Genomic DNA, 19,501 nt, shown 5'->3' on the forward strand with positions numbered 1-19,501 from the left:
CTCTTACTTTTTTTGCTGTTATTCATACAAACCCAGGCGAGAGGCATGGGTGCGTGTGACTCTACCCACAACAGCAAGGAAGAGTGTCCTGGCTGCTTTCTGGTACAGGTCAGCTGAGGTCTCTGGCTGCATCTGACAGCACAGTCAGCACAACCATCAGGATTTGGTGCGTGGGCCGTGAAGCACTGGCACGGAAAGGCAGCACCTGCCCCTGCTTTTAGAAAGGACACGTCCTGTAAAAAGAATTAAGCGTAACTCAAGGTGTGCCTGGAAAATGACTCGAGTTATTGCAGCCTACTGGGATGCAGTGAGATTTTTCTCATACAAGCTGGAGCAAATCTGTTCTTGTAAAGAGTGAATACTGCTAGAGACAATGTATAATCCGGTCTGGAGGCTTTTCAGAGCTGGTGAGCAGCCACTAGAATTAGTCCTTCACATCATCAAGAGTAGAACATATGACACACAAAAGAAGTTTCTTGTTGGCAGGTGTGTTAATGGACTTTGGGTCTTATGGAAAGTGATGAAGGGAGAAGCAGAGCAACCGATGTTTCAAAATGCTGCACATAACCCCCTAAAAAATCTGAAACCAAATATCATCTGTTTGTCCCCATTAAATGTATGCGTCCTGCTAACTTTCTGTGCTGGTGACAGTAAGCCAAATAAGCAGACATTGGCAGTAATAGAAACCTTAAATTAAAAAAAATAAGACAAAGGAAAGTGAGTCCTTTGAACTCTGTGAGATAACACCAGTGACATCTTGTCTCAGGGATCTACTTGGTGATGAAATTATAACATTGCTGTGTGCTTTATGAACCAGATCCAGTGCTGGGTTAAATGTTTGTTTATCCTCGGAGGTGTGTTCGATACCATTTTTTTTTCTTTATAAATAAACCAAACAGGTCTCTGGATCGTCAGTAAATAAGTGTGAAGTTTGCCTTAAAGCAACCAATGAAAGCAATTATTAGGAAAGTACATTTGTGCCCATGACAAGTTTTGTCTTGCCCCAAACCTTGTCCTGTTTTACTCTCCGAACACTGGTGGACCACCCAAGCACCTTGGCCAGAGGCCCAGCTCCAAACCCTGCTGCCTTGTCTGGCCACCAAAGAGCAGCATGGGCTACCAACCCTAGCAAGCCACAGAGGCAGGAGATATTACAGAACGGTTGGCGAGAGCTGTCTTATTAAAAAGGTAATTGTTCAAGGATTTACATTAAGAGGAGGAAATAGATGTTTGAGGAGGCAGCGGTTGTGTTTAAGTATTTGCAGAGATCTGGTTCACTGAGCGTGGGCTTACGGGAAAAACACTCCTTTAGTCCTGCCTTCTGTCTGTCCTTCCCCATGTTCTCAAAGTCCTAAGCACAATCCGTGGACCTGCCACCAGCATCACGTCTCTCCTGAGCTTGCCTGAGTGTTCTGCCCAGTGTCTCCGCGGGGACTGGTCAGCCACTGTCTCCTCCTGCCTTGGCCTGCGGGTTTTCTAGTCCTCAGGCTCCTGCTTTCTGGTGCGGTGAGTGAAGTGAGCCCCTGCCGGCACAGCACGTGGGGTGCTGCCCTGGAATGCTGAGCAGCTGCCAGCAAGTAAGCTCACTGCTTAGCACCTTGATGGGGAGACATGCCTTCAGCCTGCGCTCTGCTTGCCCAGGTTGCTAGCCCTTTGCAGCCTTCCTCATCAGCTTAGAGAACTGAGCAAATGAGCTCCCGGATCCTCCCTGGCTTTAGGGCATACAAGGCTGCAAAAGGCAAATGATAAATCTTTCTGCAGCTCTCTTGCCACTGTCCCTTTCTGGCCCGGTACCAATGCCCTTTCCCACAGTCCTCGGTGAGCATTACTCAGTTTGTTTTACTTGGTGGACTGCCACACAGCTGGATACTTCCAAGCATCCCTGGTGCTGGTCCAGATCCCTTGGAAAACAATAACCAACTGTCAGCCCAGAGAACAGCTCTATTGGTTGAAGTTTATGGATGTTGCTGAGAAAAGTCTAGTGAGTCAAAGCTTCCCACCCAGTGGGTGGAGAGGCAGGAGACTGTTGGATTTTGTATCATCCTTTCCCATTTTGATACTTGAATATTGAAACTAAATTCCCGTGCTTTCTGCTGCCTGAGCTGGCCAGTGCTAGCTTTACAGCAGTGTGCCAAGCACACTCCGGCTTTCTTGTTCGCTCTTGCTGGTGAAACAGAGAAGCAATAGCTGTGACTCATGCTGGCTGATGAAATGTAAGTGGTGTCTAAAAACCACAGGCTCATTATCCACCATTACTGGTAACCATCTGTGGTAGAAAAGGAGATGACTTTTAAATAGATGTGAATGGAGTATAAATGAAACGTTTCCCATTGTTTGTCCTTGTACCCAGGTAAAGAGAAGGAGCCCCCATTCCATTCTGCTCTGCACCGCCTTCGGTAGTTTCTTCTCAGCTGGAAAACAAGAGCCCCCGGCCCTAATGGGTGCAGTGAGGTCAGCTCCTTCTTCAGGGGTGACCGTGGCTCTTATATCAGCTTTGTCATGCTGTCCCTTGCTTTATATGAGTGCGGAGGTAGGAAAGAGGACAGAGAAGGGAAGGAATACATGGTGGCCACCTCTGTAGTTTATGCATTACCCTGTGTTAAACACAGGACACGGCAGGGGTGGAGATTGCTTTAAAATTGTGGAGGAGTCAGTAATCCCCGGTTCGATGACTGTGTTCTGTGAAATGGGTCTCACGAAAAGCCCTGTGAGGGACAGACAAGGAGGTCCTGTTTCAGTGGCAGTAAGCACAGGAAGGGGAATGCACTGTCCCTCCAGAGTTAGGGACTGTCTCCAGAAACTGCCTAGTCCAGCCTTGCCCTTAACACCTCCAGCTGTGATGAGCTTAGAGAGGGGACCTAAAACCTCAGTGCGCTGACCTTGCTGAACAGAGCTGTAAGAAGTGACTTTAGCACCATCTACGAGCTCCTACAAGGCCTTAAAAACCCCAATTAACAAAAACGAATGTTTCTCATCTCAAAGAGACTTTTAAGCTTGTGGAGGAAGGGGTCTCCAGATACAAACAGAAGCAGATGGTATGGAAACTTACTGGTGAGGATAGTCAGTCCCCCGAGCAATTAAACTCGGGATTTGAATTGTTCCAACCTTTATTTCAAGACAAGTGCTTGTACGTATATATTTGTAGGTCAGCCTAGTTCAGCCTGAAAGTGCAGAGGAATCAGTGTGTGAGATGCCCTATCCGGCTCTAAACAAGAAGAAAGGGTGTGTCCTTCTGAGGTACAAATCCATTTGTCCTTAGGCTTAATCTTCCTTGCTGTCCCGCGCATCCCTGCCCACACCGCTGACACGGCCCGCCCTGTCCATGTTAGCCCATATTGGGAAGCACCAGCCCTACATACCCTTGGGGAGAGCTGAAACTGAAGCCAAGCTGCAAAAAAAATGGAGTATGTGAAAATTTCGTGTAGTTTTCATACTGGTGAAAAAGTCTGCTCAAACCCAGCGAATGTGTAATTCACCAGTCCCCGCCCCAATGGACACTGCAAGGTTACAAAGGAAAATTTTATTAGCTTTTAGGAAGGGAAACACATTCTCACTTTGATGTACTTTAAGAAGGTAGAATGTACTTTTTAAAAAAAAAAAAAAAAGTAAACTATATTTTAGAAGGTAGAATCTCTCATTAAGTAAGAATAAAGAGCTGTAAAAAGGTCACAAGGCCCTGTGAAACTAGACACTTGGTACAAACAATAAATGTCTTGCTAATGAATATACCCTTGAAGAAGAACAAAGGCTGATAACCAGGAACATCCCACCACAGGAAGCGCCGAATCTGGCTGAAAACCAGACAGCTGCTACATGAGGCATAGAGTCAGCAAGAATTTGCACTAACTGGGGGAAAGGCAAAGGTGGCAGTGGGAGATGGTGACCACCAACTCAATTGGAGATGGAACTGGACCACCCCCCCATGGTGCTGGAGCATGCGCAGATCAATTAAAGGACCTTGTAACTTTAAATGAAAGCGAGAGACTGTACTAACCAATAGAAATTGTTAAGATAAGGTACTAAGCAATAATTATAATTAAGGGTGTGTATTTCTGTGGTTTGCACCGTATAAATAGTCCTAAGAGTTTTTAGGCCAGTGCGCTAGCTTTGTGGATTCCCACCTAGCACCCATCTCTGCAGAAATGAAATAAATAGGCAATACCTCTACTCTGTGGGCACACTGGTGTCTGCATGCCGGATAAATGACCCCGCGTTGGGGTAACAACCTCAACCAGGGAGTGTGACAATGGCCAGCTTGGGGGCAGAGCACAGCTGCTTTTGGTCCCGATGGCAGGCAGGGCAGGCAGAGCAGGCAGAGGTAAGAGCCAAAAATGCCCCTTGCAGCCATGAAGGAGTATCCTGCGGGTCAGCCCACAAGTCAGCCCACAGCTTCTCAGTCCCAGAGATGAGAAAAAAACTGCTTCTCGGCACTGCATGAATAATTGCTTCAGCCACGGAGGTTTCCCCTGGGGCTGTGGCCTGACCCTGGGTAGGGAAGTTCATAAACTCTACCACCAACAACATAAAGCATATGGAAAAGCTCACCAAGGCCTGGGAGATTTTCTTAGCTGCCTTCGGCACCTAAGCCCTCAGAAGTGCTCAGCCAGGAGCAGGCTGGCCAGGGAGCCAAGGCGGGTGGCAGCGCTGTGCCCATGTGGCAGGAAAGCTCCAGCGCCTTGGGAGCATCTGTGAAGAGGAGCTTTGCGCTGACAACCTGGAGTCTGAACCCTTCCCAGTGTTTCTAAGAAATCCGAACATTCTTATGCCTATAGTATAAATACATAAATACTTTTAACAAAAGACTTTGGAGCGTACAGCCAGCAGTGAGATACTGGAATGTTGCTGGAGTTCATTGGAGCCAGGTAGTCGACTTGCCCTTGAAATCTGCCCTGCTCCAACCAAAAATACAAGAACTGCTGGCTGTGCTCAGGTCACGTGCTGCCTGCAGCGTGGGCAGGGCAGGACTTGTCCCCTCAGCAGCCACAAGCCGTAACGAGAAGAGGGATGCACAGCCCAGGATCTCTGAGAGCAGCCTGACTGTCGCCGGAGCCAGGCAGGGACCGCACTGGTGCATCGTGGAGGTTGTGCCAGTGAATCTCTCTGGTGCACACCTGTATGACAAGGTCTACTGTGAGGCTCAACAGGAACCATCTGAGTCCTCCCAGAGGAAAGGATGCGCAGACCTGCAGGTTTTACTCTGTCCATTAGAGAGAATCCACCAAATCCGCATGTTTTTCCAAATTTTTATCTGTTTTGGGTTAAGCTAGTCTGTGTGTGTGTGTGTGCTTGAAGGAGATTCTCCTTCAACTTAACACCTCCAAGAGCTGGTGTCAAGATGTAAATGTCCCACCAGATATTCCCTTGGCTCAGGCTTCAGTAGTCTGCAGATGTCTGGCACAGCCAGTGGGCCTCTGCTCTTAGAAGTTGCTCCTAAAAACCTCATAGTCGCTGCAGGACCTGTGTTTCTGATGTCCAGTGCAGTCCTGTTAGCTCATTTCAAAATACCACCTTCCTTTCATGGCCTTTACCTGTCAGAGAGCATTTATCTGGATCACTGCAAAGGAAGTCCCTTGCCGCCTTTTCCCTGTCTTCTGCCTTGCCAGGCAAAGGGCTTCTCCTCCTTCTCCAAATGGCTTCAAGACACTTGAGGTATCTTCCTGATTTACCAGACTTTTACTTTAGCAAATATACAGCGCATTTGTACTATATACAGATACTGTCAAGTAAACAGAGAAACCCGGGATTTCTCTGAACAGGAGCTAAGCTTAGGTGACTTTCTTTGGCTTTCATTTCTGTTCTCTTCAAAGGCTCCATGCATCCCTTTCTCCAGTGTTAGAAAAATCCACCCCAGGTAGCAAAACAGCTGCACAGAGCTCCAAAGAGCTGAACACGGCATGCACTATATAAAGCCTGTTTGCACTGTGATTTACCTGCGCTCCAGCTGAGGCTTTCCGCAGCCCCAGGGAAGGAGGCTAGAGCAGTCTGCCTGTACAAGTACAGCCTGTGAGAACAAGCCTCCCACAGGCAAATGGATTGGTAGGAAAGGCGATAATGTTACGTGTTACATTCCATACGTCGTCTTCTACAGCGAGCAAACGAAGGGACTTAGTAACACAAGGCTAAGCGACAAATCCGAGATGTTGGCGTTGGGCCTGGTCCACAGGGTGATGTTATCTTGAGCAAACAAGTAGAGCACTGTGGTTAGATTTACTGATTCGCCGCTGTCCTGGACAGTTTGCTCCCAGAGGTCTGTCCTGGTCTTGCTGTCCGTCTTGCCCAGTGTCAGCTTCAGTGACTTCTCCAGGTGACGGAAAAAGATAAAGCCCTTCAAGGACACTAGGTAGAGGCCATCACAGGTGATCATGATGGAACCATTTCTGATCTGAATAGAGCCTAATTCGGCAGTGAGATTCATGGCTACTCCTTCAATGCTTTCACCTGGAATGGAAAAAAGCAAAGATGATCCCCTGATGACAAATGTCTTCTTGGACATGGGTTGTCTTATATGGACTGACTGCAGGAAAGGCGGAAAAAATATAGAAAAGGAAGGGAGTGAACTAGAGAACAGGGCAGATCAGAGCTAGAATATCATCTAGTCTAGACAGGCATCACCTACAGTGGAAATTTCCAGGTTCCCACTTCTAAGCAAGCTGTGCCTTTTGGACTACAAGTCTAGTTTATATGACTTATTCCCCCAAGTTTCTATTTATCTACTTTTTCTTTACTGTACGTCTTACTTAAAATACAGACATGTAAGTAAAGCATCTCTGTGAGTTTAGGAAGCACACGTTCCTAAAAAGAACAGAAAATAAAGACAGTAAATAAGTGTTCAGAGCTGGAAGGAAGAGAAAAAGCACTGTCTTTGGAGAGGCCGGTAATATAAGTCCTTGTCTTTGGGTTTGGTTGTGTTTTTTTAAACAAAAGACAGGATAAAAGAGCAGAGCAGAGTCAGAAACAGAAGAAACTAATACAGAGCAGAGTCAGGAGAAATTAAACCAGAACTTAGCATGAAAGGTTTTCTCTTGAAACAAGCAGTAACAGTTCCAACAGCTGTGTGGAAATGTTTTCCTGCTGTGCTCCTGGGTTGCCAGCTCACCAGCTGAAATCCCTGGGACATCACCAGAAGGTCTCCTGGCAGACAACACAGCCCCTCTGGGCTGAGGCCAAATTTCTCAAGCTTTTTAGAGAAAAACATGGGTTTCTATTAGGTTAGACTTATTGCAACCTTACAATATTAGCTGAAAGTAAAACTGTCAATAAGATTTTTAGTACGACTTAAAAATTTTAGTATTTGCTTCTATTGTTGAGGTATGTCATCGGACAAAGCATTCGGTGTAGTTGGCACACAGAGCACCGCTATTTCTGCTACCGTGTGTACGCTCGCTCACTCTTCCCCAGGAAATCATTTACATTTTTCATAAATCAGGAGATCGTTGCCTTGTTCAAGAAATACCCCAAGAGCACACCGTGCCGACTCAGTAAATTCTCAAAACTACTTTTCTCATTCTTTTGCAGAGTGAAAGCTTGTTTTAGTACGTAGGTAAGGATTGCAGAAATCCATGCAGATTTTCGGGTTTTTTCTTCCGCTCTGGGAAAACCCTTTTGTTTGGTTTTGGCATCTTGCACCACTGGGTCAGGTTTGGCCCCTCTCCCCCCACCCCCGACAGCTCTCCTGGCACATTCCTCCATCGGAAGAACCAGCCATCGCTGTGACACGAAGCGCTTAACAGCCTCCGGCATTTTAGGGGTCACCAGCTGCCGCGGCGAGTCCGGGGACCGCGGGCCGGTACGGGGCAGAGCGGCTAGCGGCTACGGGGTCGGGGGGAGCCCTCCGGCGGCACCGGAGTACTGGGGGGATGCAACCTAGGGAAGCCGGGAGCCGCCGCCGGGTATCGGGGGAGCCCGGGTGTCCCGGGAGCCCCCCGCAGGAAAGGCTCCGGGGAGCCGGGAGCCGTCCGTAAGCGGGACAGTGCCGCGGGGGAGCCGGGAGCCCCCCCGAGGTACCGGGCGAGCGCTGGGCGGTAGCTGCTGCCGTGCGGGGGCAGCGCGCCGGGCGTACCGCCGCTCCTCGAGGGGTCGGGGGCCTTCTCGGGGTGCCCCCCTGCCCCGATGCCCACCCACCTGTGTACCGGATGTGGGTCCACGGCACTTTGTCGCTCCAAGGCTGAAAAAAAAGAAGAGAAATCCGCATTAACGCACCGGGCAGGCGCCTCGCTGCTGCCGCTGTTGCTTTTGTTTCCCCACCGGGACCTGGACCGGGACCGCGCCCCCAGAAGCCGCGCAGGCAGCTTCAAGTTGGCAGGGTTACTGCTAGCCGGCTACGCTCTTTACTTGCTTTTATATCAGTATTATAATATACGATTTTAGAGTGGTGCCTAGCCAGCCCGACTTCCAGCCTGGTGCTGAGCCCTCCAGAGCGCCCCAGGTAGGGTTGGTCCCGCTTAGAAAAACATCCTGGTGAACGTAATCGACTCACACCATACAGTAAGGAGGGGGCTTGGGGTGCAGAGAATCTTCTGCATGACTGCCTCGAGTCTGACTTACAGCCAGGGGTGCCTGTTTGCAGAGCTGGGACCCAGAGGTGTCCCCTCCTCCCGCAGGGAACTAAAAGGTGGGTCCGGATTTATGGTACCCTGCACTTTGGGGTCAGGTTGTTACTGGATGTGTGGTTCTCAGTGCCTCCCTTAGAACTGCATTGAGACATGTTTAAAATTGATTGAGCATAACAGAAAATGTGAATGAAAATACAGAAGTGTGTATCTTACTGATCAGATACACAAAACACCAAACTGCTCTATTAGATTTTTAAATCTGAACTTTGCATCTCAAACCCATCTCTCATCTTAACCACAGGAGGCCCAAATCTGCAGTCTCTTCACAACCACAAGTCTTCAGCATTTTGCCTGATTAAAGAGTGAAAGGTTAGGTTTGCTGCTTCGTGTTCTTCTCTTTACCTATGCTATAGGTTTCCTATAGGTGGGCTGGCAAGATATGCATTGGGCTGATTTTCATGTATTTGGCATCATGTGTTACAGGAACAGAAAAGCCCCTTCACTCTGAGCACAGGAACCATGTTGGAAAAGAGTAGAGAGTGAGCACAGGCACGTAATTTTCTGCAGGTTCAGTGCTGCACCCTGGTAAAGGCAAGCGGCTGGGGAAGGAGGTCGGAGCTGCTGTTGTCTGTGCTCCCGGAGGGTGCAGTGGGTGCTGGCGGTGGGAAAGGTCTGCTCTGGCACCCTCTAGTGCTGCCACAGCTGATGCTTCGCTGCTTGCTCCACTGGCAAGGCTGGATTTGGCTACCAAATACCCAAATACAGTGTGCTTTTATCACACACTGGCTCTGGTGAACTATCACCCCCCGCATTACTGATCCTATCTATTGCCTTGGCAGCTTGAGTCTTACACGTACTCTTTTTCTAGGCACCTAAGTGCACGAGCATTTCACTCTTTGGCTCAGGCAGCTGGGATTTTCAGGTAGTTTCCCAAGAAGACAACAGCCAAGCACAGGACCGCTGAGTTTCTGAGGTCAAACAACATCCACCACAATCCACCCAATCTGGCCACTGGTGGACAAGGTGTATTAAACACGGTCGGCTTGGGTGACAAACTTGTGGCAAATGTAAGAATACCAGCCCCATTGTCGCTAATGCATATTACCTGTTTTACACGTCTCTGCTAGTTATTGCGTGATCTCAAAGCACTTTACTTAGTAAATTCTGCTGAGGAGAGAATGTATCTGTAAGACTGGAAGGATGTCCATGAGTTGCAACATAGTCAGTCACCCCTCTTTCTCTGTTCTGCCTTCTTACGTGTGCGGGAAAGAATGCCAGGAGGACTGAGGGGACAGATGTGCTCTTTACTGACTGCTTCAGTTTCCCTGTATCATTTACACACGGAGTTTCCACATCATTTTTGCCTGTTCTGGATCCCCAAACATGAGATTTCCTCCTGTCTGGGTCATTGTGTCTAGAGCTGTGCCATGTGGCAGAAATTTCATGAATCGGTTTGCACTGCACAAAGCGCAGATCTCGGGGGACTGCAGCAATACGTGCTGATTGAGAGGACCATTGCGATCATGTGCCTGGCTCCCTGTGTCATACAGATTGCAGACAACTGTGCGATGGAAGGGGGTTGTACCTTCTCCACTCCAGGAGATATTAGGATTATGGCCATATCTTCCTTATCTACATTAAACCTCTGCACAATTACTCCTCCTGCACCTTTTCCTGCCCTGTTCAGGCAAAACCGTCCTGCAACAGATCATTAGAAGCCTTTGAATGCCCAACAGCTGCTCAAGGCTTTTACCTCCCATGCATTTGCCGTTGAGGGGTTTCACAGCCCCCGATCGCACACCTGTGAGTGGCTTGCCCATGCCCTGGTGTGGCAAGAGGAGGTAATTCCAGCAGAGATGGGAACTCACAAGCCTTGCAGATGCCAAAGCAGACTATCACTACCTTTTTTTTTTTTAAACTTGCTCATTTAAAGATCACAGCTGAGGCTTGCTCTCCAGACGGCATCATGACAGAGCCCAGATCACGGTCCCTTTTTGTTAAGCATGGTCTGGGCTACAGATGCTGACTTTCCTGAGCATGTGCCATGACAGTATTTGCGCCCTGTTGTCACAGAATGGTCCAGGGTATGGGGTTTTCTTCAGGCACCATGAGGACAATGGAAAGTAATCAACTATGGTCTTGCTATGAAAAAACACAGCCACTGTCTTGCTTCTAAAGTTAGTGTGGCACTCTCCAGCCCTGGAGAGCAGAAGGAAACTCTTCCCAAGAACAGGGACAGACTCTTGGTTGCTCTGACGGACCAGCAGTCCCAGCCTGCCGCTTTGATGCTGCCGTGCCCCTACTTCCATAAAGTCCATCTCCCTAAATTGCCTCAAGAGTCAAGTCAGATTAGTACTGCTGCCTCTTCTATAGACATTTATATGGTCGATTCATGGTTATCCTACTGAGCCCTGTATTCCAGTGAGTTGAAATCCCCCTGTGTATAGCCCGCAAGACCTCTCCTGCACAGCATGGTGTAGTCAAAACAGGACACTGTGGTTGTCTGCTTAAAATAATAGAAACCAGTTCCGAGCCTGCAGTTAGCAAGTGTTTAAGAATGAAAAGGTCCTCTGGTGACTCCCAGGGCCTGGACTTTTCATCTGCTGCAGTCGCTGCTCCTCGAGGACCCTGTTTCAGTTGTTTCTGTTGAGGAGGGAAACTCTAGCCATGTACTGTGTCCCCTCCTCAGCTGCTGCGCTCTTGGGTTTGTATGGCAGCAATGCCAGCACTGCCACCTTCCTCTGGAGGAGGAGGAGGATTTGAGTTAACAATTTGACAGAAGAGAGAGATACAGAGAGATGAGGAGTCACAACTAGAGTGTGTCCCAGGAGAGGTTTCTGCACCTCGAGTAGTGTTATAGCTTGCCCTTCTCCGTTGGCTTACAGTGCAACTTCCCTCTCCCAAAGTAGTAGGAGGAGGACTGAACTGAATGAAGAGTTTTTACTCTCGGTGTTATCAGGGTCATAATTCTACGGTTCAATAACCGCTGTGAGACTCGGGTCAGTGAAACTTGTGCAGAGCACGAGGGTTTTCATTAAACAGCAGAGGACCCAGAGCATAAGGCAATCCCTCCCTTGCACAGTTACATGCCTGGCTTGCTTCTCTGCCAAGTCTAAGTGGGAGGAAAGAATGAACTCCGGTAAGACGAAGCACAACAAGCTTTAAAGTGGTACATAGCTCCTGGAGAAGATGTGGGAGGAGAAGTAGCTAGTGCATAAGCAGCACTGCAATAGCAGTGAAAGGTTGTTGACAATCCACCAGCCTGCAAAGATGTGAAAGCGGCAAAGGTATTTGCGGCAATTTTTGTTTAGGTATTCTGAGCTTCAAGAATCTCTGTTATCTATATTGTTTGCAGTGGTGTTATATGTACATAAAACTCTCTCTGGCCACATTAGTCTTTCTCTTTCATGTACACACACACACACACACAAAGGCTGTCCTCTGCAGATACAGATGACTACTCCTAAAGCCCAGTATATGTGCAGGCTGAGAGCGCTGCTATGCTTCAGGTGTCTTGCTGGAGATGTCACAAGCTCGCTTGCTTTGTCACATATCTGCCTGCACATACAGCACATTTTAAAAATTCGGGAGGTGTGCAACCTGAGTTATGATTCTTCCACATGCACTTGTTGAAAGCCAATACCCACCCAGATGATCCCATTTAATTAAATGCAAACACACATGAGCCACCGCAAGAAGGGGAGGGAGCAGGAGGGAGGCAGACCTTCCTCCCCTGGGGGCTGGTACAAAGAGCATTCTTGGAACCATCCCTCTTCCAGACAACCTGTCCCCAAACCCTGCACTGGCCAATACTGGATGTTGTTTTGAGGACAGGCAATGTAAAAAAAAAAAAAAAAAAAAAGAATGACAATCATTAAGCAAAGTATTAAAAACTTGTGGCTTAAATAGGGATAAACCTAAATGCTTTTTTCTTTTCTTAAAAAAAATTAATAAAGCCCATACAAAGCTTTACAGGCCAGCAGACAATGGGTTGAACATGAGCTCTTACCGTTGAGGGTTGCAGAGTATCAATACCAAGGTAAACCAAGCAGGCAAGCAGTAATATCCACTGAGCAGCCGCAGACACGAGGTGCAGCGTGTTCCTAACCTGTCCTCTTTGCAAGCTCTTCCACTCATCCTCTGCAGGTTGCCTTTCGCAATCCATCTGGTCTTGATTTCTCACCTCTGCATCTGTCTGTCCTTCCATCTCAGCTGCGCTGCCAGCAACTGCTGGGGCAGGGGCCAGGAGCACAGGAGGAGGCTGGAGGAGCAGGGAGCAGATGAGCTAGGTGCTCTTGTCCCAGGAGCAAAGATGAAGTGAAGACAGTGCCTTCAGGAGACTGCTTTATGCACACAGAGAAGCAGGCGGGGGAACTTCTTTGTGACTAATCTGAATTTCCCCTTCCTTCCTTTCTTTCTTTCTTTCTTTTCTTTTTTCTTTTTTTTTTTTTTTTTTTTGGTGTGTGAATGTGGGGGCTGATTTATTGCATCCCAGTTCAGTTTTGAGTAAGGGCCTTTAGAAGTAGATGTGTTTATGTCTTTCATAGCTTCAGCTGGGGATGTCTTGATATGCGATGTTTCCAACAATAGCTAAGAGTTGGGTGGCCAGTACTTGCCTTCCCTCGGTCTTTGTCAGTAAAAGCTCTCATCTTTCTGTTCAGCCACAGGTGGGGGGTTTACAGGGCTGGCTCCCTCCCTTTTTAGCATCATGTAACGCTGCTGAAATCTCTTTTCTGTAAAGAAGCAATGAATGGGAAGGGATGTGGGGCAGGTGGATGGCATAAAGAATTTGGGAGAAAAATATGCACTTTCCATTTCTCTTCACCTTTCTCTTCTGGCTTTAAAGCCATGGGATGCTGCGTGAAGCCTAAGACAGAGAAAATGGAGAACTGCTCAGGGAACATCTCTTTTTGCACACACTGAAACCCTCAGCCCAGGGAATGCACTTGGAAGGCCACCCCTGGTCCATCCCAGCTTTCTTCCTGGAAGAGGATTGCCTGTTCCTTGGGACACCAGCACCTCCCCTTCACTTGGTCTCCTTGTGACATTTGCTTGTGACACACGGAGCTGCTAAATGTCAGTTGTCTGCAGCAGGGACCACCTCCTGTGCTTATTTTGGGTGACAGGCTTTTGCATCCTTTTTGGGGGCAGTCCAACACTGCTCTTTCCACAGCTCTTTTAGCCACAATTTTTTCTGTTGTAAATTAGCATATCATGACTGAAGTCAGGCGCTGCTTCCTCCCGGTGAGGATCGAGCCCATTGAGAGTATTATTGTCTGTCAGTCTTTCAGGGATGAGTTGTCAGAAAGTTTCCCTTCCCAAAAATGTGCTCTCTCAACCTGTCACAAGGTACATGTCCTGACAAACATGTACTCTGCGTGCAGAGGAAGCAAGAGTAATGTTCTTTCATGTGTTTTTCCATCTAGGCAAGGATATTTCCTATAAACATAAACCAAATGAAGGGGGGAGTACAGCAGCCGGGTAATCAACCTGCTGGGGGGGACACCCCACTCCGTGCCACCTTTGTTCTTGAAAAAGAACCTTGAGTCGCCAGTAGCTGGTGGGTTGAGTCAGGAATACTCACTGGTGTTTCCCTCAAAAACAACCCAAAAGTTATGGAAACTTACTGAAGAAGGTTTCACAATTTCCATTTGTTCTTGAGTGTATGGAAACTCTCATCCTGCTTTCACCGGCAGCTGCTCGCTGGGGTGTGCTGGAGGCCCTGGCTGATCCCCAACCCGATGAGAGGCCCTGGGAACAGCCCTAACCCTTCTTCCTCATCCAGAAATATGTCTGGTGCCGCGGCAAGGAGAGTTTGTGCTGTCTCTGAGCACTTCCCTCTGATGTAGAGTGTGAGTTCGGAGGCAGGACTTTGACACCTAGCGGTCACACAGCGCCTGGGAGCTCGGGCTGCCCCGCACCAAGCTCAGCATCAGCCATGACCGGGCTCGGGCTTAGCCAAGCCCTGCAGAAGATTGAAGCCATACCAAGGGGTGCTGTGGAGGCCTGCTGAGGCTGGGGGGATGTGGAGGAGGAGAACATTTGCTCCCATGGATCTTCAATGTTCTGCTATCTCTAGGTGCTTCCTTAAAAGGTCCCCAGAAACACCTTTGCCCTGGTATCCATCCATAAGGGGCTTTGTGGTGTGGGGGAGCCCATGGAGACTCTGGAGATGAGGAAATCTCAAATGTGGCTTCAGAGCAGCTGTCTGGGTGGGGAACAAATCCAGCTCTGCATCCTTCCCCCATGGGCAAGGGTCTTAGCTACCTGCAGTGCAGATGGATGGTGGTGGTGGCTGGGAAGTTAGGACCTAGCTGTTCTAGTCCCACGGGAAAGGTGAAACAGGCTTGGGTGGGCTGTCCAGGCTGTGCAATGCCTGAGAAGTTGCCTCCTTGTGCCTGGAGGTCCCTGCTGTGGGGATGTCTCAGGGCAGCGTCCCCAAACCCCCATAGCTTGCAGACCCCACAGCTGGAGCTGCAGCTGAAGCAGGCGGGCACGGAGAAGGGCTGCGGGGCCGGGGCTGCCCAGTACCTGTGCTCCTACCTGTAGTGAGCGCCGCGAACGAGTGACAACAGGGGCTACTTAGTTTCTGCAAAAATGCCAGGAAGCTGAGCTAAGATATTCCAAACTTGTGCGATCCCATAATTCTCCCATTTTGGTTACATGCCTTTGAAGCAAACATGAGCTCTCGCCCATCTCCGTCTCCTTCCTCCCCGACTCTGGATCTTGCACTGGTTTTGTTTCTAATACCCTAAAAATAATGTGGGTGGAGGTTGTGCATATGTATTTCTGAAATTGCCTCCTCATTTCTGTACTCCCCCAGTGCAAGTGTTGCTCATCCTGGGTTAACAACACTGGCAGCGCTGAGGATCGAAAGCTACATGTCAAGTTATGCATCTGGCATCGTGTCCGAAACAGGAAAGAGGACAGCTCATTCAGAGGCATCATAAACACCTATGCACAGACTGTCTTTTGTGGTTTTAATTGCCTTCAGCTTGTCCTCCTGCCTTCCATACGAAAACCCAAGTGCATGCAGATTCGGTGGCTTTAGACATGTGCTGTTGGAGCCCCTGCTGTCCCTCCTAGAGGAAACATTCCCAGCCTTCGGCACCCCGAGGCATTGCAGGCCTGCTGCACGCACCCAGCAGTTGCCAAAATTTGCTGTGTTGCTCAAAATTATTTTGGTCCCTCTTCCACAGGGACCTGAAAGCTACAGCCTCCTGGGGTTTTTCTCAACCCTTTCCAATCATCGTGCCATTCTAGTGACGGAGCAAGCAGGCAACTGGCTTTGGGGCTCTGTGAGCCTGTTGGCACTCTGCAGCAGACCCTGGTTATTTAGTCATCTCAGTAAATACCTTTCGGTGGCACATACAGCAACGTTATTCCAGCAAGGACCGAAGGAAACTGGAGAAAGTTGTCAGTATGGCTTGCTGGGTTGTTTTTTTTACAACAGTCCCAGTGCCCCCATGCCATCAGGCTGCCATGCTCCAACCAGAGGGACAGGGCAAAGAACATCCTCACCACAAACCACAGCCCCTGGCCCGCCCGGAGCACCCCATGTGTGGGAGTCACAGGGCAGAGGCCCTTGGCCAATGCCTGGCAGCCCTTGCTGGCACCCTCCTCGATTTAGTTCCCATTTCCCAGGAAAATGCTCTCACCACCCCAAAAGGAGGAATTGGGGAATTATATAGGAGAATTTAACTTCTCAGAAAACCAGTGGAACAACCAGTATAACTGTTTGTAAACATCTAGAAGGAAAAAGGAAATGAGTAGCAACCAGCATGGGTTTCCAAGAACAAAACCTAATATTGTCTTGTGGGGCAAGGAAGTCTCTTGGGCAGAGGAGAATCTGTGGGTATTTACTGTGCATTCAGTAATAGTTTTGACTCTCTTTTTCATAATATTCATGAAGCACGGTCTGTACGAAACTGCTGCTCAGTAGAAGCGGTGCTGAGCAATTATTGATGGTTTGTTGTCAAAATGGAAGGACACACCTTGCCCTCCTGAGACCTACCCTTCTGCAATGTGCCCCTCACCTTGGGGATCCTTCTGGGCCCTCTGGCAAGCCACGCGGGAATGGGGACATGCTCACGGGTGAGATCTGGCCTCTCGGCTCTTGCTGGTAGTCTTTGCCTATAATCTAAAGGTTTGGCCTCCACGTGGAATAAATTACTAGGAGAGCAGTGCTGTTGATCTCATTGCTGCCATCAAGTAATACAATTTACGCCCGGTGTTGGGCTGTCTTCTTGTGTGCGGTTGCTTATTTTCCACCAAGGCCGTCTTTGCCTTGAGAAGAACTGATCGCATGGTTTGATTTTGTAAAACAGTAGGAAATAGCAAAGCCTTGCAGTTATATTGGAGGAGGGAAAAAAGCAAAGTGTTACAAAGGCAAGACGTTTCATCCGGGTCCTGCTGCTCAGTGTGTGCCCCAGCTATTGCTGTTTACTGGTTGTGCCCACTCCAGAAATAAAGTATTTTCTAACTAAGGCAGATTTATTTATCAAAGTCAAGGAATTTTGCCTAAAAAGTTTGTGGACTCCTGCTCCAGTGTCTCTGAACCACCTGAGCTATCTCTTACCCTTAATTTCCCTTCCATTTGGCTTTTTCTTGCTCCTTGCTTCTAGCCACTCTTTGGCTGATGTGTGTGTCGAGGATTCGTGGCAGAGGCACTGAGCCAGTAGGGAGGAGTTCATGTTAGGCTACTTTTGGCAGTGTAAAATAGAGAAGGAAATTGTGAACATGCTGTGAAATCACAAATAAAAATATTCACATTTATGGGGAGGAGGGATTTTGTGGGGAGATCCCAAAAGAAGAGTGTCAGCATGGAGGTAAATCCTGCTGTGCCTCATCCCAGAGTGCTGTGCTGTGATTTTTCTGAGCAAGCTGCTTTATGGCGGCAGTGGGGTGAGCAGCGGAGGGGTTCCCCCGGGCAGACCTCCAGCAGCTGCTGGTTCCTCGCTTCTGTGCACAGAGTCATTTTCCCTGGCTGTCACAGTCCTCACGCCAAGAGAAGGCTTTTTTCCAAGAGGATCCAATGCTGAGCTCCAGCTGCACTGGGCATGGCAAAGCCAGGCAGGATTAGGACCTGCCCCTCTGACAGTGCTGGCTGCTTTTCTTGGTGCTCAGGGACCGTGGCGTGCTCAGCGCCTTGGGACAGTCTAGGCAGCATCTGGAAGTGACTAGGGAAGAGCTACATGTTTAATGGCAGTTTCTAACGGCAGCGTCGTGATGTTCAGCACAGCCACTGATGGGCAGCAGTGCAGACCTCTGAGCAAGCCAAAGTTGGCGTTCCATCAACTGGAAGCCACCGCATTTCATACCGGAATTGTTCGGTTTCTAAAGGTCAGCTGCTGCCTCCTTTTTGACATGACAGGAGATTTTCCGTTGCTGGTGGTGATCTTTGCTCTGAGTGTTATCTCTTTCCAGTGAGCCCCTGTGGACCGTGCTCTTTTGTTCCTAAGAGTGGTCTTCATTAACCACGGTATCAGCTGAGTGGGTAGGGGCTAAGCGTTCGCTGTGACACCTTTAAAAGGTCAAAGTGAACTTAGTCATACCATCTCCCTTCCTTTTCCTCAGTAGCTGCTTCAGTCAGAAATCCCACCGCACCACACCATCATACCGCAAGATATCAGGAGAGAAAAATCAAGTACATCTTTTGCCATTTTTATGGTAAAGAAAAATAACAATCTATGGAAAAAAAAAAAAAAAAGAAATAATTCTACAGCTGACATTCAGAAATGCAGGTGGGCTCACAGAGCTCCCTGGCTCAGCCAGCTCCATTCCCAGTCATTCCTGCAGTGTTAAAAACCGCTAGGAGGGATGTGAAGCTGGTGGTGCTCCAGACACAGCTCTGCTCTTGGCTAAGGAAGTGGTTTCTCTTGCCTATCTGGCACTGTCGTCATTGACCTGTATGCTTCCCCTCATCATCTACATGGGAGTTTTTTGGCCAACAAAGATGATCCCAAAGCCACCCCTTCTGAAAATGAGGTTTTATTGCAACCCTTGATTCTTCCTGTGGGTCTCTAACTCAGTCGCTTCTTTTAAACATGGTGATAGGAATTGCAAACAGGGTTTTGGGGAAGATTTGCAGGCAGAGATACTACCTCTTATTAGTGCCCTTCAACAGCTGGAGTGAAGCGTGAGCAGATGGGTGGGGGGCAAGCAGAGACTGCAGTAAAGAGAGGGGGAGTTAACGGCTGGTGACCTTCCTAGGACAGAGACAAACTGGCAATTGTCACAGCTCTGTCTGCAAACCCCAACCTCTACCATGTGTCCTCTGTCTTGGGGTGACTTGTGCTTTTTAATCAGTGGTGATGGCCTTACCTTTACTTCAAGCTGTTGCGTTAAAGAGGTGGAGAAGGGTTAGACACCATTCCTGCCCCAGCCAAGCCCAGCGAGAAAGACCCGCCTGCAGTACCATTTCCTACTTCATGAGTCAAGTCACTTCATCCCTTTGTAGGTGTTTTATTGGGATGAAATGTTCATTCTTTTCTAATCAGCATTTGTGCAATCGTCTTCACCTGCCTCTCACCATCAGCTTTGTCATCAAAAATTAATCCATTAGTGATGGAACTCCAGAGACTCAACCAAGAACTGGTGTCAACAAAAGCACATTGACCAGCATGATGCTTCATAGCATCTCCCTCACAGGCAATACGAACTCTTTCCTTTTCTTGTTTTCTGAATATTGTTTTCTTAACAGCTGTCAGGTTAAACTTCTGGCTAAATTGTTTCCTTCAGTGTTTCTTAAACACCTCTTAAAGAGCTCTAACTGTCTATTCATAGTCATTTAGTTATTGTTTTTTCCACCTGGTCAGTTTTGCTCATAATTTCCCCTAATTTATATAACCCCTTTTGAAATATCTAGTATCTGTATTACTGGTTGGGGCTGCCCTTTGTTTGCTCATACTGACTATAATCAGATCATGGTCACTACTCCTTAAGCCCTG

At 48.4% G+C, this 19,501-nt stretch overlaps 1 protein-coding gene across 4 annotated transcripts in view; it reads right to left on the reverse strand.

Moving 5' to 3' along the window:
- Positions 1-3,512: 3,512 nt before the first annotated feature.
- TADA1 (transcriptional adaptor 1) overlaps positions 3,513-19,501 on the reverse strand; it is a 50,806-nt gene continuing 34,817 nt past the window's right edge. The window contains exons 6-7 of one of the 4 annotated variants that reach the window (XM_054210671.1): positions 8,122-8,164; positions 3,513-6,438 (exon numbers count right to left, since the gene is read on the reverse strand). In XM_054210671.1, the coding sequence (XP_054066646.1) occupies positions 6,083-6,438; positions 8,122-8,164 (399 nt within the window). In that variant the 3' untranslated portion in view covers positions 3,513-6,082. The remainder of the gene's footprint in view (positions 6,439-8,121; positions 8,165-19,501) is intronic. The other 3 variants (XM_054210667.1, XM_054210665.1, XM_054210663.1) reach the window with 3 other exon arrangements.

The sequence above is a fragment of the Rissa tridactyla genome, chromosome 8 (genome assembly GCF_028500815.1).
Source record: "Rissa tridactyla isolate bRisTri1 chromosome 8, bRisTri1.patW.cur.20221130, whole genome shotgun sequence".
Lineage (NCBI taxonomy): Eukaryota > Metazoa > Chordata > Aves > Charadriiformes > Laridae > Rissa > Rissa tridactyla.